This window comes from Brienomyrus brachyistius, chromosome 8, assembly GCF_023856365.1.
Source record: "Brienomyrus brachyistius isolate T26 chromosome 8, BBRACH_0.4, whole genome shotgun sequence".
Taxonomy (NCBI): Eukaryota; Metazoa; Chordata; class Actinopteri; order Osteoglossiformes; family Mormyridae; genus Brienomyrus; species Brienomyrus brachyistius.
Genome location: NC_064540.1, coordinates 18,820,760 through 18,838,278, shown reverse-complemented (window position 1 = coordinate 18,838,278; position 17,519 = coordinate 18,820,760). Strand labels below are relative to the sequence as shown.

The following is a 17,519-nucleotide window of genomic DNA, read 5'->3' as shown; positions in this document are numbered from 1 at the left end:
AAAGGCGTAAACACCTATTCCTCAGCATTCCCAGATGCAGTTTAGCTGCTTATGTTCACAATCCGGATACAGTAATATAAACAGAATTGTTTGTGGACAGTGATGAATATCTCATAGTTGTTGTTACTTATGCTTGTGCTAATTGGTCGGCTTAATTTTATCTCATACTGAATGCTGAAACCCAGCCAGGCTGCAGTGTTGTAAACAAAACAGAAAGTATTCAATGAATTTGAGGTCCAATTGAAAACATTAAAATTAATCATTATTTGATTAATCATTATTATTTATTGAATAACATCTTATGCATTGTAGACAATCAATACATTTCTTATGCTGTTTCCACACGTCTCCATGTGCATCACACAGCTTTAGCAAGACCCACTCGATTGTTGCCCCTATCAAAGATGCTGTAGAACTCTCTGATGAAGACGTCACCCAGGATCCAGAGCTGGCCAAAGCCACCGGTACTAATGCGAAGCATGCATCCACTGCTGGTCTATAATGGAAAAGTAAAACAAATATTAATAACTCAAAGGATGGTTGACTAAGTTAATGATTATGGCTTATAGTCATGAGTAATCTGAGAGGGAGAGACAAGGCACCAATGAAGTTATTCTCTAGTGGTAAGTAACATGTAATTGCTGTAACGAAATAACAGAAAGAAAGATAATCAGAAGGGCAGCTGGAAATAGATGAAGAGTAAATGTTTGCTATGTATAATTTTCTGATCTCAGTTTCATTTATTTATTCTTCAAGCTGACAAAAGACTTAAGATCTGAATCTCATGCAACCCTGTCAATCATGTAATCTGTCAGAGCTCTCATTAGAGTTCAGGGGTTTTTGTAAAACAGTAGCCATTGAATCATCTTTTGGGTCTAATAGAGTGAAGCTTAATTCTGGTTGTGCAAATCATACCTGAGAAACATAAGCAGAGGGAGGGATACTGAAGGCATATCCACCAAGGGTAAAGGTCAGGTCAGGCATAGATCCCACGCTGTTGCAGTTCACGAATGCCTATGGGACACAGTCCTTCATTTTATTTTTTGTTCCTGCAGCATTACAGCAGGTCAAAGTAGAATAGGCTGAGCCTCTTACATCTCCATTTTGGTCCACAGAAGCCCTCAAAGAGCTCAGGAGGTTTTGCACGTCACTGCTTGGTCCAACGATGTAGGAGGTGCCGGTATCCACAATAGCTTGGCAGCCACCAGGGCAAGCAACAGCTTTTTTGTTGATAGTCACACTGCAATGGACCAAAGATCAGTTGACCACTAATGAACAGATAGCAGCTAAATTTGTCCCTTACACTCCTATAGACATTGTTTCTCAGGAAAATTACGAATGTCTTTCAGAGGAACAGGGTCATGAGCTTTTTCTCTTACTGCCATTTTGCTTGTAAATTACTCTCAGTCAAAGCCCATAAATACTTCAATTCTTGGGAAAAAAATTGTTAAAGTATAGAAAGTTACTTGGATACAACTTGCATGAAAAATGTGCTCTGCCAATTACATTTGGTTGGACTGAATTTTTTGCGAGATGAGATGCTGATAGATGTTGACTGCCTAACAGCATATATCAGTATAACAATTTGTAAAAAGAGTAATTTTAGCTGGGAATGTGAATGTTCCAGCATGTATCAACGACAGGTTACAATAGTTCCCTTCACCTTTGCCATATTACCAATATATTTGTTATGCTGCATGATGCTAGTCATTTTTTTCAGACACTGACCTATTCATGGTGATCTGCCAGTAGGATTGAGAAGACAGTGGGATCCAGTAAATGGAACCTGTGTAATATGAAGAGTCGATCCCACCAAAGATCACCACACTGCCATCTTTACTATCGCTGAAAAAGAAACACTACGTTAGGTGACATGGCTGTATAATTTCCTGCTTATGTGACCAATGGTCTGGCCCCACCTGCTCAGGTAGACGGAAAACAGGTCCTGAGAAAGCAGCCTCTGGCTCATCATATTATCAAAGACTGGGGTGGCACCAGAAGAAGAAAGTGAAGGGAAGGCAAGTCCCAGGATCCCATCAGGTTTCATGTAATACATGAATTGAGCCTCCGTCTGACTCAGACCAAAGATCTGGTTGCGAACGATGATCCCAGCAACCTTAGACAGTAAAGAACAGATTATTAAGACTGTGGATAAATAGGTTTCCCATGTAACGTCAGTATGGAGATCAGTGAAGCTCCATGCATGTGCTGTTATGAAAGGCCAGTTTGAATTTGATCCTTAGGGACCACAGTCAAGTTGCAGATGATTGGTTTGTTTTAATTAGTGTCCAAAATGTAAAACTTAGCTGAAGTGCCAATAGGAAACAGATGCATTTGTCAAAGGTGCCACAGAAGGATAATCTGACTTTACCTTGGCATAGTTGAAAAAGGAGAGTTCAGTACATGGAAATGACATAACGTGAATCTCAAAGATTGCTGTTCCCTCTTTTAAATAAGACTCCTCAATATGTGACAGATGGAAATTAAATGGGCTGTTTCGAAAGTTCAAGACTGTATGTAATAATCTTAATAATGGCCCCAAAAGTAACATAGTTCGCCTGTAATGAGGGATGAAATAATTCTCTTTTGGGGCACAGTTCGTTTGATTCAGTTCAACTAAAGGATTCATTATGATTCATTCACTAATTCATTCAATGCCAATTCCTGTTTGCATGAAAAAGATCTCAAATATGTAAAAAAATAGCCTATTATTTAGGCTAATTGGTACTAAGGAGTAAACTAAATACCACCAATAGTTCATCAATTATCTACAAACGCTTGTCCTAGTGAGGGTTTGCGGAGGGTTCAGAGCCTGTATCAATAATAGTCATTGTCCTAAATCGTGAATATCTTGCATCTCTAAAATCTCTAAAATTCTTTTCACATGTAGGCTGTACACTGCACCAGTAGATGATGTACTTTAGTCAAGAGAAGAATACAACTCTTCTGTTAATTAGTCTGAGTCTCTTGTGCACTGACTCAGCAACTTGTTGATTCCTTTGAGTTTCTCATTGAGAATGAGACTGAGAGACCTGAAGGAGTGGAGAGACTCTCATGCATCGACTTGATCACCAACTCATTCACTCCTTTGGGTCTCTTCCTCTCAAACTACAGAAGAGAGCGAGAAACCCAAAAGAGTGGAGAGACTCCCTTGTTCATTGACTCACTCACCAACCATTCACTCTTCGGGATCATTCAAAACTAAACTAGACTCCCTGTTGTTTGTTCACTGTAGGTGCATATATTCAATTCCAGCTTTAATTTTCAGCCAGTCATATGCTCGCTTACAGCACAGCCTTACATGCCTCACTGCCTGTCACTGGCTACAGTCGAGGAGGGAAGCAGCATTCATGACATATTTCTGAAAAAAAATAGAAGATAAAAGAGAACGACTCATTGCAGGGAAGTGACCGTGAAATGGAAGGAACTCATTCCCAATAAACAAATCGTTTGTGAATTTTACACCATTATTCTTCAGGTATTGTGAATCTCGAAGCAGAGGACAACAGTGAAAATGGCCGGCTGTATGCATACGTTTCCGAAAACCTCCCGTTTGCAACTTACATAGCTGGAACTGTTCTACCTACTTAAGTTGCTAACGTTGCTAGCAGCCTGTTCCATTCTAGAGCCAAATTATATGGTTCTAACTGGGCCAGTAAAACCACTTTTGGGCACTTTTCAACCAATCCCAGTTCATATACTGTCCATGTAAACACCGGAGAACAAATTGAGGGAAAAGCATTCTGTGGCACATTTAAAGTGGTGAAAAACACAAGACACTGATCTATGAATCTCAGGCAAGAATATGGAAAAGGAAAATGGAATGAAAAACGGCACAAATGGTACAAAATTTGCAGATGATGCCTCATGTAGATGTAGTATGTAGATGTAGTACTGTATGTAGATGTAGTAAGCCTGTGCCAACATAAAGTCAGTTACCAGGGAGTTTGATGGCTCAGGATATAGAGGATAACAGAATTTACATTTCATGCATTCCATAGAAATATTTCACATTGAGCAAAGATACTAATTGCATACAGTAAAGTAATATCTGCATGTAAATTTGTTCACTATGTGTAGCCAGCACAATGCTGTGAATCTTAGCACATCGGTTTACCTCAACGGTGTCGTATCCCAGCACTCCAGTCATGCTCCCAGTCCCATACTGGATGGATACAGAATTAGATGTCGACTTGAAAGTTTTGGAGCCTTTTGGGTTGAATTTAGCATGGTTACCTGGAAAAATAAAAAAAAGTCAATGATTTAAGGATTTTTTTAGTTTACATTTTTAATCTAAATTGATGGACAGATAAAATTGTGATTGGGATTTGAATGTTTGAAAAAAGACCCATGAGCAATGTAATTGTACCATTGGGATGATACTTCAAATACTGGTTTGCAAGGTCAATAAGTACACAGATCCTACTCTTGCTGCTCTCAAATTGCATAAATTTCAACAGCTGCCAGAACTATTAACTAATATAACTGCTACATTATGGATTATGTTCTTGTTTCCTCTGTGACTCTGCTACCTCACTGGGATGGAACAAGTATCTTCAAAGCCTTCAGAGTTTAAATATAAACCCAATACAAGACAGTAACCAAGGCAATAATGACAGTCCTCACTCACTGCAAGCAACGCTGGAGCAGTAGACAGATGGTATCCATAGGTTGGAGGAGCCAGTGTCAAACATAACAGTGAAGGACTGTGGTGGATTTCCAATGGAGATGACACCATAGTATTGAAGCTGTACAAGAAGAAAGATACCAAATGTTCAGCACATGTATGAGTTATATAGTTCAAACAATACCCTGTTATCTCTCTATTACATAAAATCAAATTTGTTATGAAATGATCACAGCTGTTTTAAGCAGACATTTCTCTTAGAAACGCACTGATATAGTTAATTTCATGTTCAAGCTGTGAATTGAAAAACAAAAGGAACAATCATTTCAGTTACTTAAGACCCAGTCATGTTCTGATTGTGATCTTAACTTTAACTTAACTTTCATATATATGCTGAAGTTATATTTCTAACTATAGAAAATGTTTCAGTTGTAATTATCAGTCATTTATAATGACCAACATACTGTATGAAGTGAACAGCCCCAGACAGTCCCATCTGACTTATGTACAACTCGTACAACAGACTGTCATAACGAATGTTATACAAACATTCAGGTTAAATACAATGGTTCGTAATAAGGAAGATACTGTACATACTACTTTGTGATGCTCATGAAAACACTGCTAGGCTTCAGCGGTTTCTCAGCTCGAGTTATAATACAGTCTATAATAATAATAATAATAATAATAATAATAATAATAAGTATTGTCATTATTATTATTCTGTATTATATTTCAGCAAAATTAGACTTTCATATTGTATCCTGGGCTCCCTGTGTCTCATATATAGTACCTGTTGTATAGAATCTGGACTCCTAAATAAACTGCTTAGTACTGTATTCCTCATTTACCTTCTAAATATCTGTCTATTCTGTAATTGTGTCCATGTGTTTTTGTGCCTCTTCAGCTGCACATTTTGTGTTTTCTGTAAATGTAGCTCCCTGTTTAAACAGACCTGAAAGCTGTTCATTCAGTCTGAGATTGTAGAATTGGTGGAGGTCACTTACGTCAGCATCGTTGGTCATCTTTTCATTGTTGGCGAAGTTGCTGGCAAACTTGACCATAGGTTTGTAGGGGTGTCTACTCCTAAACTCCTCCCACAGTCCCTGCTCCTGCAGGACCTCCCTCGCCGTCTTTCCCTTTTTCAGGGGAACCCTGCAAGTACATCATAATCATATTAGCCTGGCTCTGCTCCAACACATTATAATGAACCACGTGAAGAATTTCAGGTCTAATCTTACCCTGATCTTTTCATTAAGAAACCTTAAAATCGTTAAATTCACCCTGCTGAACCTTAACACTTCACTAGGTGAAGTTGGAGATAATGGAAAACTTGATTATGAACTCACCCAACTACAGTTTCTGCAAAAATAATTCATAGAGGTAGAATGAAGGTCTTACTTGTACAGGCACTCGGAGAGGGCTACCAGGGCGAACAGCAGAAAGGCGAGCTTCATCATGACTGTGTCCACTAGTCTCTACTGGGCAACTGTGGACTCTGGGTTTGCTCTGGCTTTTATATACTGGATCACTGTTTACTCACTTCTTTATCTGGGCGGTAAGAAAAACAGCGCAAGCTTTAAGTGAGAAGCAAACATTTTGGGGCAGTAATGACAGCAGGTATTCTCATTGCACTCGAACAAAGATCAATAGAACATTCTGATACTGATAGTGCATAATAATGTATTGTTAATGTATTATGCGATATGCAGTGCATCCCTGTGAACCTGAGGAAATGAATCTCCAAGGGAAATATCCATTTAAACAATACAGTGAAAACTGCTATGTTTGTTCATTGGTAAAATGGGACCTTTGGAAAACACAGTAGTAGTTGATGGCACACGCCAAGGTACATGCTTACTTAGTCTTGCCGAATTTCCTGGAAGTGAATGTCAGAAATTGACAGCATCAGCAGTCCCCGTATTCAGCACTTTCTGGGATCGGCCGCACGCTTGCTGTGACCCTGCATCAGATGATTAGTGCATGATTTAATTTTTGGATAATTATGGACTAGAATGGATGGAAGAACAGGAACTATGTAGCTTTACACCTATGGGGGGTGGGGGGTCATGGACCTGTTCTGTGACAAATCTGAGATTTAGCATTAATCAGTCACAATCATTAACAGGACAGGGATGACAAGGTGGTTGCAAAACCTCTGTATTGCCATAAAATAAATCTATCAATCCATCTCCTAGTTGTTTATCCTGGTTGGGTAGGGAGTGTAACGTATCCCAGCTACGTACATACAGACAGTCACAAAGACAGTCATACACTCTAGGCAATCTAGAGACACCAGTTGACCTAAGTGTGTTACTTTGGATAGTGTGACAAAACAACACATGGGGAACCCGAAAACTCTAGGTGGAACCGACTGAGCTAAGTCATCCTATATAATATAAATATAAATATAGTGCTAACCACTGCACCACCATGCTGCCCCCATATATATGTATTTATTTAATAAAATATTAAAACGATTAACATTGGGAGTCTGGAGCACACTACCGTTTTCTTTGATGTCATGCTTTGCTGGACAGGGATTGGATCTGAGCTGAGAAATATCAGGTTCCTTACTCTGTGTCATGACATGCAGGACGAATGACTCAAGGGCTGGTGTTTGGTGAAACAAAAGGGGTTTTATTTAACTGAAACAAACAGGAACCAGGGATCAAAATGTGAGGTCTAGTATGGGGACAGACACGGGCTGACAGGAGGAGCGACATTAATGACCGGACTAGTGATGACGAGTCAGGTAGTTAAGGGTTAAGCTTGCACTCATATACATAAATGTGAATCAGCATTCAGTCCCAAAGCAGTTCTTGTCACATGGGTTTAGTATGGAAAATACATAGAAATTTCTTGAAAAATGCCATTTTTGCATCCTTTCTAAGAGAATAAGATGCTGACATCTTCGTAAGTACAGTTCACACTTTCATAAAGTTGACTGAAGGCAGGGAAAAACACTTTAATCCCAAAACCTCTTGTGGCATAAGTTTAAAATGGGTTTGGTTCTGTATATTTAGCCAGGATTATATTGCCACTAATCTTAACACCAAACTGAAGTCATTGTAACTTGAAACTTGTGCCTGCTCATGTTCTGACTCTAAGGCTCCATTTTGCATAAACCACTCAATAAATATATTTTAAGTTGCCGCAGGTATTTCTGTTTGTGTTGGAATTATGAGAGGTCACCAAATCTTGCTGTCTGGCTAAATTTTACTGTAGAAGCATACCGGAGGAGACACATTGAACCTCAATGATATTAACTATTGGTAAGCTGCACTGGGTAAGGCAGATCCTTAAAGTGCTGTAAGTTGTGAGGTGCGTAAGTGCTTTTGGCAGTGAACAGGGGCTAGCATGTAATATTTTGTCAATTTTCAGCCCGTTTTATGACACGTGTATTTCCTGGTTTGAGAGTGACTTCCTCCATAAGGGGGAACTTCCTGTGTCGGTGAAAGTAATGTATAGCAATGAAGATCAGACAGAACATGTACTGTATGTGAGTGTCACTTTTATATGTATGAGAAAGTGGCAGTATACTGTATGTATGTGAGAGTGTGACACACATTAATATCAGAGTACAAATGCTTGCCGCCTCACCGTTGATATTCCGATTATGCAGGTTGAATCTGACAGTTCAAATTTACAGATGAGAAATTTAGTCTTGGAGATTGTAAACACTAATTTAATGAACTTTCCTACATACATGATGTTTGTGAATGTTTTATGAATACTAAATGAATACATTATGAGGTGCACCGAACGTTTTATGAATTCAATATAAAAACACAACGTGAAATAAACGCAAAGCGTTACCAACATAACTTATTTTCCAGGTGTCAGGTCCCTCTCACCTCCTCTACCTGGCCCTCCTGTCTCCTCACGCATGTATCACTAATGGACCACACCGGGTGTTTTTTGCTCCTTGTTATTCTATTGAAGTATCTGTTCGCCTCGTCATCACTAGTCCGGTCATTAATGTCGCTCCTCCTGTCATCCCGTGTCTGTCCCCATACTAGACCTCACATTTTGATCCCTGGTTCCTGTTTTTTTCAGTTAAATAAAACTCCTTTTGTTTCACCAAACACCAGCCCTTGAGTCATTCGTCCTGCATGTCATGACACAGGGTAAGGAAGCTAATATTTCTCAGCTCAGATCCAATCCCTGTCCATGACATCATGAAATCAAAGAAAACGGAAGTGTGCTCTAGACTCCCAATGTTAATCGTTTTAATATTTTATTTGGAAAAAAAAAAAAAAAAATATATATATATATATATAGGGGCGGCATGGTGGTGCAGTGGTTAGCACTGTCGCCTCACACCTCTGGGACCCGGGTTCGAGTCTCCGCCTGGGTCACATGTGTGCGGAGTTTGCATGTTCTCCCCGTGTCGTCGTGGGGTTTCCTCCGGGTACTCCGGTTTCCCCCCACAGTCCAAAAACATGCTGAGGCTAATTGGAGTTGCTGAATTGCCCATAGGTGTGCATGTGTGAGTGAATGGTGTGTGAGTGTGCCCTGCGATGGGCTGGCCCCCCATCCTGGGTTGTTCCCTGCCTCGTGCCCATTGATTCCGGGATAGGCTCCGGACCCCCCCGCGACCCAATAGGATAAGCGGTTTGGAAAATGGATGGATGGATATATATATATATATATATATATATATATATATACATATTATACAGGATGACTTAGCTCAGTCGGTTCCACCTAGAGTTTTCGGGTTCCCCATGTGTTGTTTTGTCACACTATCCAAAGTGACACACTTAGGTCAACTGGTGTCTCTAGATTGCCTAGAGTGTATGACTGTCTTTGTGACTGTCTGTATGTACGTAGCTGGGATATGTTACACTCCCTACCCAACCAGGATAAACAACTAGGAGATGGATTGATAGATTTATTTTATGGCAATACAGAGGTTTTGCAACCACCTTGTCATCCCTGTCCTGTTAATGATTGTGACTGATTAATGCTAAATCTCAGATTTGTCACAGAACAGGTCCATGACCCCCCACCCCCCATAGGTGTAAAGCTACATAGTTCCTGTTCTTCCATCCATTCTAGTCCATAATTATCCAAAAATTAAATCATGCACTAATCATCTGATGCAGGGTCACAGCAAGCGTGCGGCCGATCCCACAAAGTGCTGAATACGGGGACTGCTGATGCTGTCAATTTCTGAAACTCACTTCCAGGAAATTCGGCAAGACTAAGTAAGCATGTACCTTGGCGTGAACCATCAGCTACTACTGTGTTTTCCAAAGGTCCCATTTTCCCAATGAACAAACATAGCAGTTTTCACTGTATTGTTTAAATGGATATTTCCCTTGGAGATTCATTTCCTCAGGCTCACAGGGATGCACTGCATATCGCATAATACATTAACAATACATTATTATGCACTATCAGTATCAGAATGTTCTATTGATCTTTGTTCGAGCGCAATGAGGATTCCTGCTGTCATTACTGCCCCAAAATGTTTGCTTCTCACTTAAAGCTTGCGCTGTTTTTCTTACCGCCCAGATAAAGAAGTGAGTAAACAGTGACCCAGTATATAAAAGCCAGAGCAAACCCAGAGTCCCCAGTTGCCCAGTAGAGACTAGTGGACACAGTCATGATGAAGCTCGCCTTTCTGCTGTTCGCCCTGGTGGCCCTCTCCGAGTGCCTGTACAAGTAAGACCTTCATTCTACCTCTATGAATTATGTTTGCAGAAACTGTAGTTGGGTGAGTTCATAATCAAGTTTTCCATTATCTCCAGCTTCACCTAATGAAGTGTTAAGGTTCAGCAGGGTGAATTTAATGATTTTCAGTTTCTTAATGAAAAGATCAGGGTAAGATTAGACCTGAAATTCTTCACGTGGTTCATTATAATGTGTTGGAGCAGAGCCAGGCTAATATGATTGTGATGTACTTGCAGGGTTCCCCTGAAAAAGGGAAGGACGGCGAGGGAGGTCCTGCAGGAGCAGGGACTGTGGGAGGAGTTTAGGAGTAGACACCCCTACAAACCTATGGTCAAGTTTGCCAGCAACTTCGCCAACACTGAAAAGATGACCAACGATGCTGACGTAAGTGACCTCCACTAATTATACAATCTCAGACTGAATGAACAGCGTTCAGGTCTGTTTAAACAGGGAGCTACATTTACAGAAAACACATAATGTGCAGCTGAAGAGGCACAAAAACACATGGACACAATTACAGAATAGGCAGATACTCAGAAGGTAAATAATGAATAATAAGCAGTTTATTTAGGAGTTTACTGTAGATTCTATACAACAGGTACTATATATGAGACACAGGGAGCCCAGGATACAATATGAAAGTCTAATTTTGCTGAAATATAATACAGAATAATAATAATAATAATAATAATAATAATAGAGTAATAAAAATAGTAATACACGCAGGACTGCATTCTAACTCGAGTCGAGAAACCGCTGAAGCCTAGCAGTCATGAGCATCACAAAGTAGTACGTACAGTATGTTACTTATTACCAACCATTGTATTTAACCCAACTTTTTTACATGACATTCGTTATGACAGTCTGTTGTACAAGTTGTACATAAGTCAGATGATGTTAACCCAGGAACTGTTCACTCCATATGTTGGTCATTATAAATGACTGATAATTACAAGTGAAACATTTTCTATAGTTAGAAATATAACTTCAGCATATATATGAAAGTTAAGTTAAAGTTAAGATCACAATCAGAACATGACTGGGTCTTAAGTAACTGAAATGATTGTTCCTTTTGTTTTTCAATTCACAGCTTGAACATGAAATTAACTATATCAGTGCGTTTCTAAGAGAAATGTCTGCTTAAAACAGCTGTCATCATTTCATAACAAATTCGATTTTATGTAATAGGGAGATAACAGGGTATTGTTTGAACTATATAACTTATACATGTGCTGAACTTTTGGTATCTTTCTTCCTGGGCAGCTTGCATACTATGGTGTCATCTCCATTGGAAATCCACCACAGTCCTTCACTGTAATCTTCGACACTGGCTCCTCCAACCTATGGATACCATCTGTCTACTGCTCCAGCGTTGCTTGCAGTGAGTGAGGACTGTCATTATTGCCTTGGTTACTGTCCTGTATTGGGTTTATATTTAAACTCTGAAGGCTTTGAAGATACTTGTTCCATCCCAGTGAGGTAGCAGAGTCACAGAGGAAACAAGAACGTAATCCATAATGTAGCAATTATATTAGTTAATAGTTCTGGCAGCTGTTGAAATTTATGCAATATGAGAGCAGCAAGAGTAGGATCTGTGTACTTAGTGATCTCGCAAACCAGTATTTCAAGTATCACCCCAAAGGTACAATAACATTGCTCCTGGGTCTTTTTTCAAACATTCAAAACCCCAATCACAATTTTATCTGTCCATCAATTTAGATTAAAAATGAAAAGTAAAAAAATCCTTCAATCATAAATCTTTTTTTTCTTTTCCAGGCAACCATGCTAAATTCAATCCAAAAGGGTCCAAAACTTTCAAGTCGACATCTAATTCTGTATCCATCCAGTATGGGACTGGGAGCATGACTGGAGTGCTGGGATATGACACCGTTGAGGTAAACCGATGTGATAAGATTCACAGCATTGTGCTGGCTACACATAGTAAACAAATTTACATACAGATATTACTTTACTGTATGCAATTAGTATCTTTGCTCAATGTCAAATATTTGTATGGAATGCATGAAATGTAAATTCTGTTATCCTCTATATCCTGAGCCATCAAACTCCCTGGTAACTGACTTTATGTTGGCACAGGCTTACTACATCTACATACAGTACTACATCTACATACTACATCTACATGAGGCATCATCTGCAAATTTTGTACGATCTGTGCCGTTGATCATTCCATTTTCCTTTTCCATATTCTTGCCTGAGATTCACAGATCAGTTTCTTGTGTTTTTCACCACTTTAAAGGTGCCACAGAATGCTTTTCCCTCAATTTGTTCTCCGGTGTTTACATGGACAGTATATGAACTGGGATTGGTTGAAAAGTGCCCAAAAGTGGTTTTACTGGCCCAGTTAGAACCATATAATTTGGCTCTAGAATGGAACAGGCTGCTAGCAACGTTAGCAACTTAAGTAGGTAGAACAGTTCCAGCTATGTAAGTTGCAAACGGGAGGTTTTCGGAAACGTATGCATACAGCCGGCCATTTTCACTGTTGTCCTCTGCTTCGTTATTCACAATACCTGAAGAATAATGGTGTAAAATTCACAAACGATTTGTTTATTGCGAATGAGTCCCTTCCATTTCACGGTCACTTCCCTGCAATGAGTCGTTCTCTTCTATCTTCTAGTTTTTTTCAGAAATATGTCATGAATGCTGCTTCCCTCATCGACTGTAGCCAGTGAGAGGCAGTGAGGCATGTAAGGCTGTGCTGTAAGCGAGCATATGACTGGCTGAAAATTAAAGCTGGAATTGAATATATGTGCCTACAGTGAAGAAACAACAGGGAGTCTAGTTTAGTTTTGAATGATAGACCCGAAGAGTGAATGGTTGGTGAGTGAGTCAATGAACAAGGGAGTCTCTCCACTCTTTTGGGTTTCTCGCTCTCTTCTGTAGTACGAGAGGAAGAGACCCAAAGGAGTGAATGAGTTGGTGGTCAAGTCGATGCATGAGAGTCTCTCCACTCCTTCAGGTCTCTCAGTCTCATTCTCAATGAGAGACTCAAAGGAGTCAAAAAGTTGCTGAGTCAGTGCACAAGAGACTCAGACTAATTAACAGAAGAGTTGTACAGCACTTGTGACTAAAGTACATCATCTACTGGTGCAGCGTACAGCATACATGTGAAATGAATTTTAGAGATTTTAGAGATGCAACATATTCACGATTTAGGACAATGACTATTATTGATACAGGCTCTGAACCCTCCTCAAACCCTCACTAGGACAAGCGTTTGTAGATAATTGATGAACTATTGGTGGTATTTAGTTTACTCCTTAGTACCAATTAACCTAAATAATAGGCTATTTTTTTTACATATTTGAGATCTTTTTCATGCAAACAGGAATTGGCACTGAATGAATTAGTGAATGAATCATAATGAATCCTTTAGTTGAACTGAATCAAACGAACTGTGCCCCAAAAGAGAATTATTTCATCCCTCATTACAGGCGAACTATGTTACTTTTGGGGCCATTATTAAGATTATTACATACAGTCTTGAACTTTCGAAACAGCCCATTTAATTTCCATCTGTCACATATTGAGGAGTCTTATTTAAAAGAGGGAACAGCAATCTTTGAGATTCACGTTATGTCATTTCCATGTACTGAACTCTCCTTTTTCAACTATGCCAAGGTAAAGTCAGATTATCCTTCTGTGGCACCTTTGACAAATGCATCTGTTTCCTATTGGCACTTCAGCTAAGTTTTACATTTTGGACACTAATTAAAACAAACCAATCATCTGCAACTTGACTGTGGTCCCTAAGGATCAAATTCAAACTGGCCTTTCATAACAGCACATGCATGGAGCTTCACTGATCTCCATACTGACGTTACATGGGAAACCTATTTATCCACAGTCTTAATAATCTGTTCTTTACTGTCTAAGGTTGCTGGGATCATCGTTCGCAACCAGATCTTTGGTCTGAGTCAGACGGAGGCTCAATTCATGTATTACATGAAACCTGATGGGATCCTGGGACTTGCCTTCCCTTCACTTTCTTCTTCTGGTGCCACCCCAGTCTTTGATAATATGATGAGCCAGAGGCTGCTTTCTCAGGACCTGTTTTCCGTCTACCTGAGCAGGTGGGGCCAGACCATTGGTCACATAAGCAGGAAATTATACAGCCATGTCACCTAACGTAGTGTTTCTTTTTCAGCAATAGTAAAGATGGCAGTGTGGTGATCTTTGGTGGGATCGACTCTTCATATTACACAGGTTCCATTTACTGGATCCCACTGTCTTCTCAATCCTACTGGCAGATCACCATGAATAGGTCAGAGTCTGAAAAAAATGACTAGCATCATGCAGCATAACAAATATATTGGTAATATGGCAAAGGGAACTATTGTAACCTGTCTTTGCTACATTCTGGAACATTCACATTCCCAGCTAAAATTACCCTTTTTACAAATTGATATACTGATCTATGCTGTTATCCAGTCATCATCTATCAGCCCTTCTAGTTAACAAGCCTTTCAAACATTTGAAATGATATGTAGAACAATACGTTAAGTGTGGCAGAGCTTTAAAATTGTAAACTTTTCAGCTCAGAAAAATCTTTAAAATCAAAATTCAGTCCAACCAAATGTAATTGGTAGAGCACAGTTTTCATGCAAGTTGTACCCAAGTACCTTCATAGAATTTATTAGTTTTTTTTTCCAGGAATTTAACTATTGTTGTGCTTTGACTGAGAGTAAATTAAAAACGAAATGCCAATAACAGAAAAAGCTCATGACCCTGTTCCTCTGAAAGACAATCATGTAATTTCCTGGGAAACAATGTCCATAGGAGTGTAAGGGACAGATTTAGCTGCTATCTGTTCATCAGTGGTCAACTAATCTTTGGTCCATTGCAGTGTGACTATCAACAAAAAAGCTGTTGCTTGCAATGGTGGTTGCCAAGCTATTGTGGATACCGGTAGCTCCTACATTGTTGGACCAAGCAGTGACGTTCAGAACCTCCTGAGCTCTTTGAGGGCTTCTGTGGACCAAAATGGAGACGTAAGAGGCTCAGTCTGCTCTACTTTGACCTTCAAATAATGCTGCAGGATCAAAAAATAAAATGAAGGTCTGTGTCCCGTAGGCATTCGTGAACTGCTACAGCGTGGGATCTATGCCTGACCTGACCTTTACCCTTGGTGGATATGCCTTCAGTATCCCTCCCTCTGCTTATGTATCTCAGGTATGATTTGCACAACCAGACTTAAGCTTCACTCTATTAGACCCCAATGGAAGATTAAATGGCTGTAGTTTTATATTACCCTCTGTATTAATAACTCTAATAAGAACAGGGCCTGATTACATAATTCACAAGGTTGCAGATAGAAATCTGTGAACTGAGATTGAATCATCAGATTAAACTCTTAACTCTTCAAGAATATATAAAAGGTGTACATAGCAAACATTTACTCTTCCTCTGTTTCCTGCTACCTTTCTTTTGATTATCTTTCTTTCTGTTATATCATTCCACCAATTACATGTCACCACTAGAGAATAACTTCATTGCTGCCTTTTCTCTCCCTCTCAGATTACTCATGACTACAAGCCATAATCATTAACTTAGTCAACCATCCTTTGAATTATTAATATTTGTTTTACTTTTCCATTATAGACCAGCAGTGGTTGCATGCTTCGCATTGGTACCGGTGGCTTTGGCCAGCTCTGGATCCTTGGTGACGTCTTCATCAGAGAGTTCTACACCATCTTTGATAGGGGCAACAATCGAGTGGGTCTTGCTACAGCTGCGTGATGCACATGGAGACGTGTGGAAACAGCATAATAAATATAGATTGTCTACAATGCATAACAAATTATTCAATAAATGCAAATGATTCATTTTAATGTTTTCGATTGGACCTCAGATTGATTGAACACTTTGTGTTTTGTTTACAACACTGCAGGGTTGCAACTGGCTGGGTTTCAGCATACAGTATAAGACAAAAATAAGCCAATGAGGCCAATTAGCACAAGCATGAGTAACAGCAGTTATGAGATATTCATTACTGTGCACAAACAATTGTTTATATTACAGGTATGAAAATGGCATTCAAATTCCATATTTTAATTAAATGCATGCGTTCTTAAAGAATAATTCCAAAGTCTAACATTGTAAACCATGATTGCTCATATATCACTATTATTATGGCAACTGCAGTACCTTATACAGTACCTGCTGGGATGTGGCTTTGAATTCCTGCTTCTAGCCATGCATTTAGAGTCTGTATGCTTCCCTCTGGTTGCTTCTCACAATCTAAATACATGTGGAATAGCTGAAAAAGTGTCTCCAAATTGCACAATTTATAGTAATTCGTTATACAAATGGGCTAAATGTTGAATTACAATGAAAGAATAAAAATCTGCAGTAAGCAACAAACAACGTGAATAGGTTTCAATCCAAACTCCACTTTTACCAAGTGAAGTGGACCAACAAAACTTGGCCTTGTTTCTCTTGGCCAACAAGCCAACATGAAAGAGCAGCTTTTTAAAATTCAATTGGATTTTTTACACAGAATAGGTTCAAGTCACATTTCTGTTACAGAAGTGTAAAAAGTGTGAGGATCCATGGAGTGGCTCAGAAGAAAAAGGGGTTTATTGACAAGAACTGAACACTAACAGATAAACCACAAAATATAGGGACCATAACAACTCAATAGTTATATGGAAGAAAAAAGAACTAAAAAGATAGCCACAAATATAAACAAAGCAGGGAACAGAGTAAAAACTGACAGCAGGACTAGGGTTCAACAAAAGCCACAAACACAAAATAACATCAACACAGCTCAAACATCTAAACAAAATGACTAACCAAAGAACAGGTTGAGGGCAAGTATTTAAATGCATACAGACAATAAAGCTATCTAGGAGCATGTGTGGACAATTACCAATTCAACCAATCAGGACAGGATCAGGCCAACAAGAAGGAGGTGGAATAAGTTACAATTAACACGCACAAGAAACTAGGACACACTGACAAACACTGAGGGCTAACGCTAAGAAATACCTGGAACATAAGTACAAACAGAACAGAATTAAACGAGACATGGGCAGGATGAATCCAAAACATGGGCACAAAGCAAAGACTGAGATAAACAATACCAAACACTAAGGATAAAGTAAAACCCAATAAACTAAACAAAATGCCTCTGAAACACATGACTGGAGTGATGTCAGCTTCTGAGCCACTCACTCAACGCACA

General features: G+C 39.3%; 2 protein-coding genes across 2 annotated transcripts; one reads left to right on the top strand and one right to left on the bottom strand.

Moving 5' to 3' along the window:
* Window positions 1-358: 358 nt before the first annotated feature.
* On the bottom strand, window positions 359-6,087 carry LOC125747279 (pepsin A-like). The gene is made up of 9 exons (XM_049022286.1): window positions 6,029-6,087; window positions 5,635-5,782; window positions 4,631-4,748; window positions 4,118-4,236; window positions 1,920-2,116; window positions 1,729-1,845; window positions 1,096-1,240; window positions 916-1,014; window positions 359-496 (listed from the first exon to the last, which is right to left on the bottom strand). The coding sequence occupies exons 1-9, from the start codon at window positions 6,085-6,087 to the stop codon at window positions 359-361; spliced, it is 1,140 nt and encodes a 379-aa protein (XP_048878243.1).
* Window positions 6,088-10,241: 4,154 nt separating this feature from the next.
* LOC125747278 (pepsin A-like) lies at window positions 10,242-16,072 on the top strand. Its single transcript, XM_049022284.1, has 9 exons — window positions 10,242-10,300; window positions 10,546-10,693; window positions 11,573-11,690; window positions 12,086-12,204; window positions 14,210-14,406; window positions 14,481-14,597; window positions 15,180-15,324; window positions 15,407-15,505; window positions 15,935-16,072. Exons 1-9 carry the CDS (start codon window positions 10,242-10,244, stop codon window positions 16,070-16,072), a joined length of 1,140 nt encoding a protein of 379 aa, XP_048878241.1.
* The last annotated feature ends 1,447 nt before the right edge of the window (window positions 16,073-17,519 follow it).

Excerpts from the sequence above, each read along its gene's own strand:
- LOC125747279 (XM_049022286.1), bottom strand. The coding sequence starts at position 6,087 with ATGATGAAGCTCGCCTTTCTGCTGTTCGCCCTGGTAGCCCTCTCCGAG. Across the intron at positions 5,783-6,028 it reads CTCTCCGAGTGCCTGTACAA|GGTTCCCCTGAAAAAGGGAA; the intron begins GTAAGACCTTCA and ends ATGTACTTGCAG. Across the intron at positions 1,015-1,095 it reads CTGTGGACCAAAATGGAGAT|GCATTCGTGAACTGCAACAG; the intron begins GTAAGAGGCTCA and ends TGTGTCCCATAG.
- LOC125747278 (XM_049022284.1), top strand. The coding sequence starts at position 10,242 with ATGATGAAGCTCGCCTTTCTGCTGTTCGCCCTGGTGGCCCTCTCCGAG. Across the intron at positions 14,407-14,480 it reads TTTTCCGTCTACCTGAGCAG|CAATAGTAAAGATGGCAGTG; the intron begins GTGGGGCCAGAC and ends TTTCTTTTTCAG. Across the intron at positions 14,598-15,179 it reads TGGCAGATCACCATGAATAG|TGTGACTATCAACAAAAAAG; the intron begins GTCAGAGTCTGA and ends GGTCCATTGCAG.